The following is a 19078-nucleotide window of genomic DNA, read 5'->3' as shown; positions in this document are numbered from 1 at the left end:
GCATTTGCTCAATTTTGTAGTCATTTTTTAATCCAAATTTCTATTCTGTTATGCTCCATAGTCTGTATACCTTTTCCTTGATACAGTAACTCTGGTACCTGCTGTTTGTGTCTTTCCCCTGCCAATAACTGTCATCCCCCCCTTTTTTTTCCTGGAAATAACCAGGTACCAACCTACTATACCCAGCCACCTGGTCTCTTCTAACCATGAAGCTACAAAATGAGTCATAGCAAAACTCACTTTGAAGCCTCTTTTTAACTGGTGAAACCAGTATTGGTTAATTGTATTTTAGTGTACTTAGCTAGTATGAATTCAGTTATATTAAGGGTACTCATCATCATATCCAAGATACTGTATGTATGTATGTGTGTGTGTGTGTGTATACATTTATATATACATATACACACATACACAGACAACATGCACACTCATACTCAATCAACGCTATTCTTTCAGGGGAAAACACCTTGGTGTCATCCTTGATTTCTCTCTTGTTTTCATCCCTCGCACTCAATAGCTGTAGGAATCCTGTTTCACCTACCTGCAAAACGTATCCTGAATACCTCCATGCCTCCCCATCTCCTGATCCAAACCACCATCATCTTGTAACCAGTTAAAATTAGTTTTGAAATGTTGCTATCAGTGATGTTTTCCCATGATGGCTATAAATTTAAAAGAATACATTAGAGATGAGAATGCAATTCTCAGAAATGATTTTTCTAATAACACTATATCCCACAGAAGTAACAGAAACAAGGAAGTTCCGTATTGGCCTACCCTTTCATGGAGAACTTTCTACGAAATTCTAATACTGAATCTAAAGGAGCTATATGAAGAATAATAGGGAAAACTATTCCACTTTACCTTTTTCCATAATAACTTCTTGATAAAGAGGAAGAATGCAGGAAATAAATGGATTTATTTTGTCATAAATTATTCATATTAATTGCTACCTGGCATAATTTTTTTTGGATAACTACCAATATTTCTCTTTGTGCTAAAGTTAGCATATTTCACTACTATCCTCAGTACAGTATCTATCATGTGGAAATTTCAGATGTATCTAGTACGTGTGGGATCCTCTTCAACTCCTGCTCTTCCGTGTCAGTAGGAATATTTAGTTCTTACTGATTTCCCTAATACTTAACTTTTTCAATTGATGGTGAGAGATACCCTTCCATCTCTGCTCCCCCACATCCACCCCGGCATTGGTTTGCACATCTGGGCTGATCTGACAGGCTTTTTTTCCTTCCTAAACCCATAATGTTAGGCCTCAAGTCATAACTGCTGCTCTAGCTTGAAAAATAGGACTTGTGGCTTTCAGGTTGAGGTTTCTATTTTCTGTTCTGATTCTAGATTATTCATTCTGCCCCCAAACCCTGGAACAGTACATGCAAATACATTTCTCTAACTAAACTGAATTTTCTAGATTTTTAGGAAATCACAGAATCGTTGAGAGGGTTTGAGAATAGAGAATTCTAATGTTTAAATATTTGTAGCATTTTTTTAATCCAAGCTAAAACATATTAGTTTATATATAGTAAAGTAATAGATGTACTAGTAATGTAACAGTAATATAAGCTATTCATTCCCCTGAGATAGTATAGAAATGGAGGAGGTTGATTCTACAAATGGAAAAGTATTATTCAGTATGAAAGGACCTACAACAAAGAAAGTCATTTTATTTAACCTGGCATTTCCCAAATTTATTTCAGGATACAACTCCTTTTTCTTGTAAGGAAATTTTTTAGCCTACTTTGGAAATACTGGTGAAAAGAAAGCAGATACTTCAGTTCTAGTCCTGGCTCACACATTAATCAGCATTTTCATTCATTCAACAAACATGTATGGAGCGACTACTTTGTGGTAGTCACTGTTTGAGATGTTGGTGATATATTCAGGGAAAAAAAACAGAAGGCTCTGTCCTTCCAAGGATTATTTTCTGGTCGGGGAGAAAGACAATAAACATAATCTGTAAGTAGTACAGTCACCAAGTGTTTTAGGCAAACATGGAGCAGGATCAGGGGGTCAGGAGTACAAGGGTTACAATTTTAAATAGTCATAATCTTGAGTAATCACTGAGCGTCTCTGTTTTCCTAATCTCTAAAATGAAGAAATTCAACTAACTTATTTCAAAGCCCTGCCAGAACTATAGGTTTCCTTTAAGGACCAAGAGCTGTCATATCCAAGTGTGTTACTGCTGGCTCATGAGCATCTTACCGAGCTTTTCTAATCACTTTAGCAGAAAAGGTTGGATATGAAAATTCACAAAGTCTGTAAGTTTAATCATTTTTTAATACCCACAAAAGAACAAAGCATTCATTTTAAATGAATACCAAAAAAAAAACAAACAAACAAACAAACAAAAAACAACAACAACAACAAAAACCCTTGATGGTCCCATTTTTAATCTGGCATGTACCTCAGTCCAGTATCAAGTAGATAGTGTTTGACTTAAGGGTAAGAAACCTATGCAGTAAAGGTATGAATGGCTTTTAAGCAGATGTTAGCATGTCTGTATGAGTAATTTGCAGCAGTGTGCAGATTGTGCTACTGTTGTTGTAGTCTTTATGTAAATAGGAGGTCTGTGACTTGATGTTGAAATGACCTTCTAGACAGTATTCCATTGCTATATGCCTGAGCTTGTATCTCAGAATAATTAGAAGTTTTGACTTATACATCTTGGTATACAGTGTTTATGTAAATTATAAATGTCTGAAAGTTTCCTGAAACTTTCTGTGTAGCTTTTTATCAGAGACAGACTGGAGTTTGGAAGGAGGGCTGTGGACTGTGGTCCCAAGCCTTTGATTTTCAGCCCCTCATTTTTGGAATGAAAATTAGAATCTACTCTTCCAATTGCCCAGAAAATGATGGTATATTTTTATATTCTTCATCTTGAATAAGTAACTGTTTGTAATCATAGTCTTTGATACTTATTAAGTAGTATTTCATTCTTAAGGCATTTAGCTAAAAATTTCAAATAGACCCAATGTGTCCCTAAATATGATGGCATTCTCACTGTAGGAAAAGCTTAAAATACTATAATTAAAACTGAGAAGTTCCTATCACACAATGGGATGTTCTTCCAAGATTGTTTCTAAGTCAGATATCAGTATTTCTTTTCCTATGATGGTAGCCCAGTCCCAAAGTGAATGTGATTTGCCCAGAGACCTGCCCCTGCCCCCATCTGCACAGTGCTCACTTAGAAACACACCCACAGAGTGGAATAGTGGTTAGGAGAGATTGTTGAGAATCTCTGTCATTCTCCATCATGCTCCCTTTCTTACAAAGAACTGATGACAAAGCTTGCTTGTCTCTGGTAATTAGCAGCCTGAGAATGTTATCTACATGTGTGATATATGTATGAATAAGGAGGAATGGTAGGGACTACAAACACTCTCCAGATAAGTCTTTGTTTTGTTTTTCTGAAACAAAGTTGAAAACTATACCAGTCTTTTCTAAGCGTTATTGATTGCCAGCGAAGGTTTGGGAACTTACTAGGGGAACAGAATTGTCAGAGACCATCACTACAGAGATTCATTTTCTTTATTCCAAAGCTATCCTTTCACATTTTGAGGGTTCTTAGTAAATTATTATCTCTTTGTAAGAACTTCTTTTTTTTTTTTTTTTTTTTTTTTTTTACTGATACCTAAAGTAGGCATTCCAGGGGTGCCTGGGTCACTCAGTCAGTTGAGTGTCCAACTTTGGCTCAGGTCGTGATCTCATGATTCCTGAGTTCAAGCCACACATCAAGCTGTCTGCTGTCAGTGTAGAGCCTACTTCAGATTTTCTGTCCCTCTTTTTCTCTCCACCTCTCCCCTGCTTGCACTCTTTCAAAAATAAACATTGAATAAAATAATAAAGTAGGCATTCCAAAAGTACTTTTTTTGTTTGTTTTAATAACTCCCATTAGGACTTTTGCTAATCTGGGGTGCCTGGGTAGCTCAGTCATTTGGGCGTCTGACTCTTGATTTTAGTTTAGGTCATGGTCCCAGGGTCATGGGTTCGAGCCCCGCATCATGCTCCGCGCTGTGAGCATGGACCCTGCTTGAGATTCTTTCTTTCTCTGCCCCTTCCCCACTCGCGCATGTGTGTGTGTATGTGTGCACACGCACACATGCTCTCTTTCTAAATAAATATTTTTTAAAAAGACTTGTTTATTTGACATGCTTGACTTCATGATGTTTAGAAGAAGTTGCAGAAATTAATTTGCAGTAGGTACTTAAATCTTCATTCTTTAACTAAATATACTTTAAATATGGCTCAGGTGCACTTATTTGCCTTTCGTTGTCTTCTGATCAGAATTTTTAAAAAATGGTGTTTCAAATAAGTTAAAATGGCCCCCGCCATTTGATTAGGAACTTTTATTTTTTTAAGATACTATTTTTCCTTCTACTTCATTAATCAAAAGTCACTGAGAATTCTAATCCATAATTTCTCACCTTTAGCCATACTGACATTTTAGATTGGGTAATTCTTTGTTGTAGGGACTATCCTGTCCACTGTAGCATGTCAGACAATGTTGCTCCCCTCCAGGAGGTACCAGTAGCACCAACCCAGACCAGATGTTTCCAGAGGGCAAAATTTTACCTTGTTGGGAGCAACTGTTCTGATATATGCGTAATACACGCTTCCAAAATCTTCAATGGATGTATAGCACGGGTTGTGTATGCTTTTCTTTTTAATCTGATTCTTTCCTATTCTGTTTATATTTTTTAAATGACTATAGGGTTTTTTTTTCTATTCAAGAAACTTTTAAAGAAAGAGAATATGAAAGCCTTCTGTGCCCACCATCAAGCCAGACCCTAATATTTTGAGGGGTGTACACAGTAATTGATCCATATGAGATATTTTTTTTTGTTATTGAACCTTCCAGATTTACACAAGACACTGTGTGTGTTAAAAAAAAAAATTTAATATATAGATCATTTTTTACCTTAAAAAGTGTTAAGTGTTACTTAAGAAGAATCGTGGTTTAGAGGATGAGAAAGGAAAACCCTACGTTTAAGTAATAAAAAGGTTTATTAAGGGCTTTCCTAAAATGCTGTGTTTCATAGGTGTCTGCGCTTAAGGACTCCCTTAATTAAGGTAAAACGTTTTTAGTGGAAGAATACTGAACATTTGTAGAATTTGAGTATAAAGTCTAGTCACTCTTGAAAAATAGAAAAAACTGTGCAATTTAGAATCTCCCCAAAGGGACAAACTTCCATACTTTGCTGGGTGAAGTACTCCTGCATTTCTAGACCTGAGCTGCACAGGAACGAAGACCTTAGACCTAAAGCGAAACCACAGCCTGGCCTTGAGATGAGCCTGCGGCCACTGTGACAGTGTCCCCAGCCAGGTTCTGCACATCTCTGTGAGGGTTAACAGGGAAGGGGAATGGAAGTTAAGTAATTAACAGCTGGAGAAGGCATTCCATTCAAGTGTTCACACCTTCTTTACCTGTCCTCCTCTCCTAGGCCTTTAAGGAGGCTTTAGCTACAGCGCACATTCCTTCTCTATCCCAGCAGAGAACAGCCCTGCAGTTCCTCAAAAAATAAAAGCAGACAGACATCAGTGAATGCTGTTACACTAGCCTGAGGACAGACTTTTTGTTCCCTTGTGTCTCACACAGCTTTCCATTGGCTCCTGCTCTCCCACACCTCTATAGGATTAAGAAGTAAAACATTAGATTTAAGACTTGCTCACCAGGTTCCAACATTTTAGAACTAGGGGAAATTTTGAGAAATAAAAGTAACTTTAGGGACCCAAAAAGGTATAATTTATAGAGTAGATAATAAATGTAGAAGCTTATTACCCTAGCAACTGGAACTAATTTATAATAAGGAGTCAAAGATAGTTGAAATTCATGGGTGATGGAGGCTCTATGGAGTACTATTATGTAGTACTCAACATCTTTGGTAAAATTTGGCCTCTCAGACTTTACATAGTATTCTGAATCCCCATCTGTCAAGATGTTTTTCTTTGACTTTTTTTTTTTTTTTAATGTTTATTTATTTTTGAAAGAGAGAGAGAGAGACCAAGTGTGAGCTGGGGAGGGCAGAGTGAGGGAGACACAGAATCTGAAACAGGCTCTAGGCTCCGAGCTGTCAGCACCTGGGGCTCGAACCCGAGAACCATGAGATCATGACCTGAACCAAAGTCAGATGTTCAACCGACTGAGCCACCCAGGCACCCCTTCTTTGACTTATTTATTGCCGTTCATTCATCCCTTCAACAAACATTTATTGCATATCTACTATGCACTAGACACTACAAATTATCTCCCTTTTTACCTTTCTTTACTTTTTTTTCTTTTTTTTTTTTTTTTTGGTAGCGTGGGGGTTGGAATTGTTACCTCCAGGTTCTTTTCTGTTGGTCAAAAGTTATCAGTCTTTTAGAGCGAGGAAGTCAGAGTTGCCTGCAGTGTCAGTGTCCTCCAGAGCCAAGCAGAAGTTATACATGTTTATCTTTCTAACACATTCATGAATATTCTCTCCTCTATCTATCTCCCTGGCAGCCAGTTAGTTCTGAGTCTTAATCTACTATAATGGAAACTTGGGGGAAAAGAATGAGAATTGAAAAGTATTTCCTCCTCCCCCCACCCCCAACTTTTCTACTAAATTGCTACAACCCTGTGTATTTGGGGGCTGGAGAACAAGAAGTCATATTTTAGTAATTCTTACCAACGAATCCTTTTTATAATTATCACTTAACACCATGGTAGCCCCTGCAAAACCAAGGTAAGAAAGGTCTTAGGAGGTGGAAAGGGTGGAGCATTTGAAAGATAGAAGTTTTCAGTTCATTTGTTCACAGATGATTATTGAGGTCCTACCATGTACCAGGATGATGTGCCTAATACAGGGGTGCACTGATCTAGAGCAACCCCATCCCTTCACTTAACTGGGCTTCTCGTCTAATAGAGAAATTAGACCTTGAGTAAGAGCATAAAAACATTTGCCTTTTCCACAGTGTTGTGTAGGGCTCAGCTTTGGAGTGCCCTACAGAAGCATCTCTCCAGGCTGCCGACCCTGTTCAGTAAACATGAGGATGAGTAAGAGAATCTTAGGGCAAGGAGAAACGTCCATCTGCATTTTGGTGTGAATGTAATTATGGCATTCACCTTACACTGCTAGTTATTCTTCAAAAATATTACTCAAAGAAGCAAGAATTAAAGTTAAAAGTGCATATAATAAGAGGGTAAAGAGTGAAATATAGATTCTGTCTCAGAGACTATTTAAATATCTAGAAGATATTCAGCAGGGAGGCATGCCAGCCAGACAGAACCTGTAGCACAAAAGAGGAAGAGCTTTTTAGCAAATTCACTAATAACTGTTTCTTGTGAACTGTAATCATTTGCTAGTTTGAAATGAAGATGGTTCCTCTTAAACTATTGAGCAGAAGTGATTACTGATACTTAAGGGTAGAAAAATGGAAATAAGAGTGTGGTGAGTTATAGGCATACTTGCTAGATTCCTTCAATGATTTGGTGATTTAAATGCTATGAATTTAAATGCTCAAGAGGGCTTGCCTATAAAATGGATGTCACTTGAAAACAATTAAGTCAGTCGTCAGATCATGGTATGTCAAATTTGTAATTTGAGGTGTTTCTCTTTTTCCCTCACTTTAGCTTGTCAAAATCCCTAAAAATGACCCCCCCAATGAAGTACATACCTTTAACTTCTATTTGTCAAATGTGGGTAAGGACAACCCTCAGGGCAGTTTTGACTGCATCCAGCAAACATTTTCCAGGTAAGTACATGTCAAGGTATGCTGAAGGGAGAATACTTTTTCTTTGAGAGGTTTTTTTTTTTTTTTTTTTTTTGATTAAACAATAAAATCTATAATAGCCATTCCATAAATGTTTATTGAATTGAATTATAGAACTCATTTATTAAGAAATATTGAGCACCTATGTGCTACAAATTACATTTGTCACTGTGGATACAGTCATAAAAATTTTAAGATTCTTGCTCTCAGGGATTTTTTAAGGTATAGATTTTTTATCTATAAAACATTTTTTAATTCAAAACAAGTTTAAGCATTTTTTTAAAGTTTGTATTCACTGTATTTAAATAAGAGTGGCTTATAGTAATATTCAAGGGTAAAGGAGGGGAAAAAAATAAATACATATCCCTTTCTTTCTTGCCTGCACAAGCCTTGTTTTAAGATAGATTTTCAAACTTTTTTATGCTGCAACATAATGGAAACTAGAAATTAACCCCAGGATAGCAGTCACTTCTAATTAAAAAGGAGGGGGGGGGCAGGGAGGAAGACAAGAATATATACCCATATATATCCCAGGGTACCATGGAACCCTTATCCACTCAGGTCTTCTGTAAACAATAAGCTACTTGTTTGACTCTTCTTTGCTATGGTTGTTTCTGATAAAGAATGTGCCCCTTGAGGAGGGGGAGTTTGTTCTGCCCATGGATAAAGACAAGGCCTTAGAACCCGCAACATCCCGAGAACATTGAAATTGGCCCAAAGTGCCCCCGGACATCATCCATGCCTATCTCTCCTCTGTGCAGTACTTGAAACTATGTAAGCGCTTGTTGTGCGTGGGAGAGAGGAAAAGAAAGCTGTGTTCCAGGGGAGCATAGGAGTCAGAGATACAAAATAAGACACTTCACTGAAAGAGTTCTAAATTTCTCTTCCTATTTAGGGTACTAAATAACTTTCTGTTCTATCTTAATATGCTATTTTCCCTGAGTATATGTTAATTTTGGTATATAAAAGTTGCCCACCTCAAACATATATTCTTTGGTATAAATTGTATATGTTACAAATTATCTAGATCTTTCTTTACTGTCCACTGTGATAGCTACTGGCTGTATGTAGCTATTTACATTTCAATTTATAAAAATGAAATAAAATTGACATTTTAGTTCTTTGCTCACATTTACCACATATTATAACTCAATAGCCACATGGCTCGTGGCTATCATAGTAGACAGCACAGATACAGAACATTGTCAACATTGCAGAAAGTGCTATAGGACAGCATTGTAAAAGATGACAGAAGCATCAAGTATGAGGGCCCTGAGTGATTGTATAGTTCAGCCCCTTCATTCCACAGATGACAATTTTACAGTTAGACAGGTGGTTAGTTGATGACAAGGCTGAATGAGAACTGGGTTCTCCTGGTCCAGTGTCCTTTACATACCATAAGGCGCACTGATTTCTAATGGTGGTGCTATCACCTATTATGCTTGTCTTTAGAGAATTTTATTATAGTAAGAACACTTTGACCTCAAATTCAGCTAAATGTCCCATTAGGAATTCTGAGCAACAATCCCCTTTTCAAAACCAGTGATAGCATCATAGGTAATATGGTTTCTCCCTCAGATCATAAATACCCTATGTATTTATTTCTACCTTGCTTGTTTGGAGAATTGAGTTAAAGTCACTTACAAAATGCTACATGATGCAGCAAGAGAAATGAAACAGTTATTGTGAGAAAATTGGGTCAAATACATTAGTATGATCCAAATGTGTTTTATAAAGTATGATCCAACTATGAAAGTGTTTAAGGTGCTTTATAAAATGGTCTTCTATGGGTATAAATTGAAATTTGCCACTATGAAAACAAAAGCACTGAAGCTTTCAGTTCTCACCCTGGCAAGCAAACTTTTTTATAATTTTGTTCCACCTTTTCTGTTGAATTTTTATTTTTCCCATGAATCTTGTCTCTCTTGTAGTTGTGCAGCCTCCTCTAGGGCAGAGGCTTCCTTATACCCCTTTTCTAGTCTTACTATGCTGGCTGAGCTCAAACTAAATGCTATAAGTAGATGTTCACAAAATAGATACTAACTATTCTCCTTTCTTTGTTTTTACATCTCCTTGAACCTCACTTTAATCATATCTAAAATGAGGAAATCCCAAAGTCAAAATTACCTTTAAAAAATTCCTTAAATCTCTCCATTCACAGGCCTCTTGAACAGTAATACACACTCTATTACAGGAAACAGTGAGCTAGGCTAGAGAAAGACTCTAGGAATGTTTACATGCGTATGTCAAAGTATTTAAACTTTTAAGGTAGCTCAGTTGAAAAGGGATGAGTGGACAGTTCTACAAGAGAGTACCCCTTCTTGCCTGCAGGGTTTAGCTCTACTGTGTTTTCATGTAATGATCTGGTTCTTACTTGGTATAAGCTGTAACTTCATCATGATTGGCAGTAGGTTCAGCTTATTCTCACTGTGTAAATTACTTAAATTATTTGGTGGGAGATGTTGAAATCCAAACTTCCTGTCACCAGATCTTCATACTGTAGTTTTTCTTCTCACTTATTCTTCTTCCCACTTTCTCTGAGAGTTAAACCTTCCTCCCTCCTTCCCTTCCCTTCACTGGTCTTTCAGCATTCAGACATGTGCAAGTCTGTCTCATAAAAAAGAGAATAAGAACAAAAACAACCACCCTCCCACTCACTGTGTACCTGAAATCTGACTTCATTCCACACCATTCAGTGGAAACATGCACCCCCCAACAGGGCCTTGACCACTGGAGAAGAATCTATTGGATGCTTATTGGTTCCTATTGTTCTAGACTCATTGCCAGCATGTTACACTGTAGACCACTCTGGTTCTTGAAACATGCTATTCCAATGGCTTCCATGACACACTGTTCTTAGAGTTTCCCTCTACCTCTTCAGTTATACTTTTTCAGCCTCCTGTGGTCATCTTTTCATCTTCCTCTTGATTATTTTAAATGTTAGTGTTCTTCACAGTTGGTTCCCTCCTGAGACCTCGCCTTATTTCTTCAAAGTCATCATGTCCAACACTGAACTCATTTTCTCTCTTGTAGCTCTACCCCAGTGCCTCAATAAATAGCAGCTCCACACACCTAGTAGCCTAGGTATGATCTTTAACTTCTGTCTCTACCTGTGGCTAATCACTTATCAAATCCTGTCAATTCTGCTTCTCCTCACTGTCTGGACTCTCTTTACTGTTCTGCATTCACACTGCCCTACACTGGTTCAAGTTCTCACTTCTTGCCAGTAATCCTTCAGTAGACTTCTAACTGGTCTCCTGCATTCACTTTTGTGCCCCCTACCTCCCAATCTGTTCTTCATCCAGATTGATCTTTTTACAGTACAAATGAGATATTTTCTCTCCCCTGTTTTCAGCCTCTGGTTTTCTTGGAATAAAATCCAAAATCTATGCCATGACCTCCAAAGCCCTATATGACGTACTTCTCATGCCCTCTTCAGACTCTTCTCTAATTGTCCTTTCCAACTCCCTTTGGCCAAACTGAAAACTTCCTCCACACTTCCCCCTGGGCCTGCACAGGTTGGTTATACTCCCAGAAAACTTCTGTCCTCCCTGCCCCTCCCCCTCCTTTCTAAAGGCATCACTTCCTTTTGAAAGCCTCCACCTTGCCCACAATCCTGATGAAGTACCTTCCTGGGGTTCCCTGTCTCTCCCCCCACCCTGCCCCCGTCCCAGCATCTATCACACTGTGTCATAATTTCTAATGTGCTCATCCTTGTCACTCATTAGAGAGCTCCTTGAAGGAGGGACCACATCTGTCTTAGTCCCTGTCTCTTTCTGTCCCTCACACATTGCCTGGCATGCAGTCCCTGCCTAAAAAATATTTATGAGATGAAGGAACTGTTTTGTTTTGTTTTTTTAAAGAGCATTTGTACAGTTACTCGCAATTTATAAAAATTTTATTAATCCTATTTTATGACATCATAACAAATCTGCTTCCAAGTAAGTTTGGAAATAGACTATCAGAGCTATAGTGACATTTTTATTACTTCTATATTCCAGTCTGTTTTAAGGCCATAGCAATTTCTTTTTAAAATACCAGTACAACTGTTACCATGATCCCCTAATTTTGCCATAATACTTTGAAACAGAGCCATCTTCTAGGCCAGTGTTAATATGCATGATTTTTTAAATAAAAGTTTTCAAAAAAATATTTGCAAAAGCCTCTTCTCCAGAATGTTCTTCAATATTTGCCATACAAATAAGTCATCTTCTATAGAGATTTAACAAAATGGTAAATATGAAGGATACAAATGTTTAGGATCTTTGGGCTAATAAGAAATCCCAGTGTTGAACAATATTTTGGTCTTAAAATTAATTATCTTACTGAAAATAAAAAGCATTACAGTAGGTCTGTGTCTTCTAGTTAGTTCTAAAGCATGCATATTATGGTTTCTATAGGGGTAAACTAAACATTTTTCGTATCAGTGGTAGATAATTTTTTTTAAAAATGACAGAACTACAGTGCTCATTGAGACTCTGGTCTTCAACATAAATACTAATGTTTTTTCAGAATTTTACAGATTTGGTCTCTGAGAGTTCATTTTACCTGTTCTATTCAGATTATGAAAAAAAAGTGATATGAAATGGAGAGAAATTTAAATATTTTAAATTTCAACATCTTAAGTTATTAATATTAGTTATTTCCAGATTGCAAAGCTATTATTTGGGCTGCCGATTTTAGGGTTATACAGCTCTCACTTGCTTTTAGTGTGCAAAATGAGGGATGTCTCTAACAAAGCCACTGTCTTACTTGACAGCTCTGGAGCCTCCCAGCTCAATTGCCTGGGATTCATACAAGATAAAATTACAGTGTGTGCAACGAATGACTCGTATCAGATGACACGAGAAAGAATGACCCAGGCAGAGGAGGAATCCCGCAACCGAAGCACAAAAGTTATCAAACCCGGTGGACCATATGTAGGTTTGTATAGATATCGTTCTCCTTCTCATTGAATTATTGGAATAATTCAAGACCACTGTAGGTAAATACTGGTAATATTAATTTAATTTTAACATAGAATTCGTTTCTAGAACATTTTAAATAACATGGTCAAAAATCATCTCTTCTCTTTACACTGATAGTAAGTTCAACAGGTAGAAAATCCTGAATCCTTTGTTAGCTGTTTGTTATTATTTCACAATACTGGGGTTTGGCCATGTTACTTTTGAGGTTATAATAGTGGTACCATTGTGTTTTCTTTGACACTGGGTGATGTCATTTCAGTGATGGACAGTATAGGTCTTGTTTTGCATTGTAGGGTTATTTTTACAGTAAAATCCATTGGTAGAATTTCAGAGGATCTTTTGCACAAGGAATTTTTATTGCAAAATATAAAATGTGCTTATAGCAAAGCATTAGGGTGATGCCTTTTTGGTACCTCAGTTGTGATGCCGTTTATGGATTCTCATCCTCATGTATCCATTAATTAAGAGTCTGCCCCAGCCCCATCATCTTTATCATCAGCTCACACAAGTATCCATCAGAATGAAGGGAAGTAGGACCAGACCAGCAAGATGAATCTCTCCTTTATGAGCAGTGACCCTAACAATTTTAAAGAGTTGATTGACAGTGACTATTACAGTAATAGGGAGAATTATCAGGAGTGAAGAAGAGCTCTTTGAGGCTTTGGTCAGTTTAATGACATAAGTCACCATACATAAATGATGAAAGAATATTAATTTGGAAATGTAAGTGCACACAAAAAGAGTCTCTTGAATAACCAAATTCTTTAATTAACATCTTTCCATGGTTTGGTTTAATTTTTCTTCTGCATTTTCCCATTGCTGACCCAGCTACAGTACATTCAGCTTTGAGAAGCTCCACTGGTGTCTTTAATAAGTATTTCTTTGGAACACAGCCAGTGCTCTTGGGACTTGGTGCTTAGCTTAGATACATTTAGTTTGGTTTAACAACAATTCATGGATTCCCCAGGTATCTGTACCCATGGGGCCCATTCCCAACCCACTAAGTTACCAGCAGTGAGATTTTTCACCTTCCCTTTCCTGCTGAGTGAGGTAACAACTTCCAACTTCCTTTCTTTCTCTTTGTGCTCACAAGTAACTTAATTAACTTTCTCTGTAGTAGGCTAAATCTTAAATTGTTCTAAAAACACACACAATTGGGGCGCCTGGGTGGCGCAGTCGGTTAAGCGTCCGACTTCAGCCAGGTCGCGATCTCGCGGTCCATGAGTTCGAGCCCCGCGTCAGGCTCTGGGCTGATGGCTCAGAGCCTGGAGCCTGCTTCCGATTCTGTGTCTCCCTCTCTCTCTGCCCCTCCCCCGTTCATGCTCTGTCTCTCTCTGTCTCAAAAATAAATAAAAAACGTTAAAAAAAATTAAAAAAAATAAAAATAAAAAAAATAAAAACACACACAATCTGGCACACTTAAGTACAAACTGTGAAATATTTTTCCACTCTGTCCAATACCACCATTTATAAACAGTGAGACAAATTGGTGTGTTTGACAAAGGAAAAGAAGACTGAAGCCATCAAAATGATTTTTTTTTCCCTCTCAATGGAACTAGCTGAAAAACTTTACCTTGATTTGTTCCAAAGTCTGCAAATAAGCAGTGATTGTACCTTTCCATAGAATTATCCTTGGGTGTCCCCTCTGTTTGTGTGTTTGTTTGTTTTGATAGGGTCAGATACAGTTTATCTGCACAGCATGTTACACAGCAGAATTTTCAACACGTAAAATCACATAAACCATACCCTTCAAGGAATTTTAGAACTTGCAGGGTTTCTTATAGGCATTACAGATAACTTACATACATTTTTTAGGAGTGACTACATAAAATTTGAGGTTATCTAAGCTTAAATTTGAACCAGATTACATCCACGCCATTCTCAGACAAGCTGGCCTCCCTCTGCACACACATATGTTTGCCCCACAGAGCCCTGTAGTGATATCTGCCAGCCTACGTGCTCCACTCTGCTTGTCCTCGGTGCCCTGGTGGCCCGCCAGCACAGTACAGTGTTCTTCTCTGGTCTTAAATCTTGTCATTAACCTCCTCAGCTTTTTACTCTCTGGGTCAAATAACCCCAGCTCCTTTTAACTTTTCTTAAGATGGCCTGTATCCCAACTCTTTAATTATTTTTATTGCTCTCCTCTGCACTGCCTCCATTTCCTCACCTCAGAATTCAAAACTTTTTAATTTTTTACTCTTCTTTGTTATGGTATATTTTGACCTTTTTCTTTTAATCTTATTCATTGCTAGTCCTTTACCATGTTTCTTTCTTTTAGGCAGCTCAGTTTGTGTCTTCCTGCCTTTTTCAGTACCTCCAAACTGACTCATTCATTACTTTGGAATGCTCATCATTCACCCTTCAATACTAACAGTACCCAGTACTTACGGAGTACTTGCTATGCAAAGACACTGGTTAGCACTTTACATGTAGTTACTCATCTAGATCTCAAAATCACCCCATAAGGGAAGTTATCATTGCCTCTCCATTTTACGTATCACATAGTTAGAATCAACAAATATCAAATACGGGTTTGGCCTCTTAACACGTTGTGTTATTTCCTTTAGTTCATAATTGAATATATCATATAAAATGATACCAGAAGCTCACCTTTGCCACCTTAGAAGTACCTGCAGAACAAGGCTTCTTTCAACAGCGTCAGCCTGGGTGGAGGACAAATAGGAATAATGCTAGTCTCATTGAGGGGCTGTGGTGGCACAGTGCCAGGACAGGCCTCTGGCAGCTGAATTGGGCCACAAGCTCAGTGTGAGAGGGTGAAGACTGCCCCTAGGGGTCACCTGGCCTAGTCACCCAAAAATATAAGCTTTTGCGACCCTCTTGTAGACTGAGCAAAACCAAAATCTATTTTGCCTGCAGAGGAGCAGGAGAGGCTTTAACCTAGAAAACATCATTAGTATTTCTTCAGAATATTTCCACTTCTAGTCATGACATTTATATCAGTGGTGAGCATTGTTGTGTTGTCATAATCCTTTCCCTTTGTTTAAAAAAAACAAAATCACTAATCACTGCTTCCATTTTACTAATAAGTCTGCTCACTGACTTGTACCTAAATTCTGAAATGTTATTGAATTGTAAATTGGTGATATATGCTAATACTTATTTAGGTTTATAAAATAACCCAACCAATCTAATTTCTAGGATTCTTTTTCCAATTTTCCCAACTTCTGCCTCATCCTGCTTATTTTTGATGATGTAGTACATGTTTGAATGACCTTCGACAAATCATTTAACATCTGTGGACCTTAATTTTCTCAGTTATTAGATAAGGGGTATTTGAACTGGATAACATCGAAAGTCCTTTGTAATTATAACATTTTTGACCATTACGAATATATATTTGAATCATAAACCTTTGGAAGAAGTGATCATAAGTGCCAAATGTGGAGATGGTTTCCATTGCATTGGCTTATGTATTTAACCATGACAGTCACCCCGTCATCAAGGTCCTACCAGTGTTTTTAAAGCATTGGGTCCGTGTTGCCAGGGCTTCTGATCAGGTTCCACAGAACAGAAAAACAGCTACAGAAGATGGCAGTCCCTGCTCTCTTTCTGATGTACTATTTTAACACCTTCCTTTCAGATTGTTTACTCACAGCCGTTAGACAAAGGGATAAATACTTTCACCATCTCATATTAAATGGAGAAGTTAGAAGTAGACTCCTTGTTATGAAACAGCAGTTCAGATATAGTCCCAGATTACCCAACTCTATCAGACCCACTGCTGCTGTTTATATAAGGAGCCTAGGGAATTGATTAGCAGTTGGGTCTGGGAAGAGAATTAAGTTCTCCCATGGGCTTTATTAAAAGAGCTTTTCTGAAGCAAATGTAAAGAAATAAAGCCTTTCTTCTGCCCACTTTGAACTGACATTTTCTTGCTTTTCTTTTTAGCATCTCAATTCTGTAACTACTTAGAGTACTGATGTTTTCTTCATCTGTAGCCTGTCCTACCTTGAACTAGAGGACTCCTTCCTGGTTAAATAGGCACAGATTGATGGGGCGGCAGTCTTTGTGTGAAACTCAGTAGCCTAGTGTGGCTCTGTTGTTCTTTTAGCATTTAAAAGAAATGGGTTACCCCACAAGTGGCTGTTCAAAGGGAAAACAGGGCATCTGGCTGGCTCAGTCAATCGACCATGGAACACTTGGTCTCAGGGTCCTGGGTTCAAGTCCCATTTTGGGCATAAAGCTTACATTAAAAAAAATAAGTAAAAAATAAATAAAGGAAAAATGAGATAAAGGTGAAGTGAGTGTACTAGGGGTAGGAGATTCATGTACCGGTGACAGCCTAGCATTAGGCCCCAGGTGAGACTCCACTGCTGTCATATCCCAGACCAGATTCTAATTTTTCGTCAAACATCATACCCATGCTCCTCTTAGAGAGCCTCCCGTATTTGTCTGCCCTATGCTTACTTCAGGGAGGGGCAGGGGCAAACTCAGGAGACCTTGGGGCTTTCTGGAGACTGAGGATCGGAGGTGGGTCAGACATACAGAGGAGGTAGGGCAGCCTGGAAAACACTGGTAGTACTGTCACGTTTTGTTTTTATTTGCCTTCCTTGCTGGCTTGAATTCATTCTAAATGACCAATCATGGTGTGTGTGAGCCCAGCTAAAAAACATTCTCTGTCCACTCACCTCCCCAGAGAAGAGTGGTGGGCAGGGCTCCATAGTCAGCTTTGTTTGGTGAAGTATAAGCTAAACAGGTTACAAAGGGTAGGGTAGGAGTGTGGGATTTATAGCACTTCCTAAACTTTTGTGACCCTGGATTTTTTTCCCCACAAATTCCTATTCAAATTTCGAGGAACAGTAGTGTTTGTTAATACGATTATAACTAAGAAGTGGTAGATTGGAAGGTTTATGTTTGCTGTTTTAGAAATTTTAGTGTGTCTTCATATGCTAGCATTCTGGCAGTGTGGGAAAATACAGACCACATTGATTCTGGCTTCTCTGCTGTCTACTTGCTCTCTTTCTGTCATTCACATTGACATTTTGCTAGTCATCAAATACTGAATCAAGGTCTGCTAGTGGACAAAGCAGCCACAGCCCTGCCCATATGGAGTTTACAGCCTAAGATGAAACAATGGCAGACATTGGGCATTTGTTCATAATGCCTTTCCCACAAAGAAGTACATGTAGGAAAACTTAGGTACTAATTAATAACAGAACCTTCCACATGTTAAGTGAGCACTTTACCGTTTGAGCTTATCCCATTGAAAGTCTCAGTTTTCTCATCTGTGAGTGGGACCATGCCTGTTTCATCCGGTTACTGTATTGTGAGATCTAATGAGTGTAAAGGTCTTAATATAGTGCTCCCCCACCACATAATTGGTTCATGATAAATATTAGCTCCCTGCCCATCTAACATTGATCTATCTCTAAGAAAAATACAGAAACCAAATCTAAATCTATCTCCAAAACTCTAATTGCACCTTAATAGCTTTTCTTATCACTGAGTAGTGCTCCTTTAATGTTGAGTTCTCTTGTTGTGCAATATTTTGATCTGATATTTACAATTTGTTATGTCCAGGCAGTAGGGAAATACAAAAGCCAGTGAGATCATTCACCCTTTCTCCTCTATTCTACGTAGGATTGTGTCAAACTAACAGCCCCTCTGGCCAGGCCTCAGGACCCCTGCATGGACAGAGTTACTATCAGTACTGCTCTTGCTCCATTAAGCTGTTTTCACCCCAGACTGCAGCACTTAAGAGACTGCTTTTGCTTATCTGCTGTTTCTAGTTGCTAGTCTTGTTCCTAATGCAGTTGTCCTACATTATATGTTATTAATATCCACCCCCCAACCACATGGCATAGAGTTGGAGGTTCAGAGTGTATGAAAGGTGCTATAAGAGTCCACCTCAAAAATGATAAAATGAGGGTCTTACACAGCAGTTTAATTCTAATTTTTTCTTCAACAAGGAATTGTTACCAGGTTTTGTTTTTCTAGAAGGAAACATTTGCCACTTCTCAGTGTTAAGTTTAAGCAGAAAGTGGGTTAATTACCAAATGGCACTCGCCTGGCAGGAATGATGGGAAGGCCTCATTTTTACCATTTTCCATTCCTCTAATTCACCTGTGTAGCTTCAGCCCTGCAGAGGAGGTATCTGCTTGTCTGGCCCTCTGAGATTTTTTGTTGGTTTTGGTTTTGTCTTTTGACTCCTAAAATTTGTTATGGCCTATTGAAAAGGAGTATGTCTTGTGGTTGCCCTTGTGAATGTTGACCCCAAATTATGTCTGACTCCCCTCTTTGTGGTCCCTGAATCTGTGAGATTAAGATAATTTTTCAGCTCAGCCAAAACTGTGTTCTTAGTGAGATACAACAGGTATTGGTCACATTTCACATTTGTTATA

At 38.2% G+C, this 19078-nt stretch overlaps 1 protein-coding gene across 1 annotated transcript in view; it reads left to right on the top strand.

Moving 5' to 3' along the window:
- ELL2 (elongation factor for RNA polymerase II 2) overlaps positions 1-19078 on the top strand; it is a 71754-nt gene that overhangs the window by 35767 nt on the left and 16909 nt on the right. Inside the window, exons 3-4 of the mRNA XM_047089356.1 lie at positions 7610-7731; positions 12509-12672. Of these exons, the coding sequence (XP_046945312.1) occupies positions 7610-7731; positions 12509-12672 (286 nt within the window). The remainder of the gene's footprint in view (positions 1-7609; positions 7732-12508; positions 12673-19078) is intronic.

Source organism: Lynx rufus, unplaced genomic scaffold, assembly GCF_022079265.1.
Source record: "Lynx rufus isolate CCGP_SWC_20201006 ecotype Redwood Valley unplaced genomic scaffold, mLynRuf1.p SCAF_1, whole genome shotgun sequence".
Lineage (NCBI taxonomy): Eukaryota > Metazoa > Chordata > Mammalia > Carnivora > Felidae > Lynx > Lynx rufus.
This window is presented reverse-complemented; position numbering and strand designations above follow the sequence as displayed.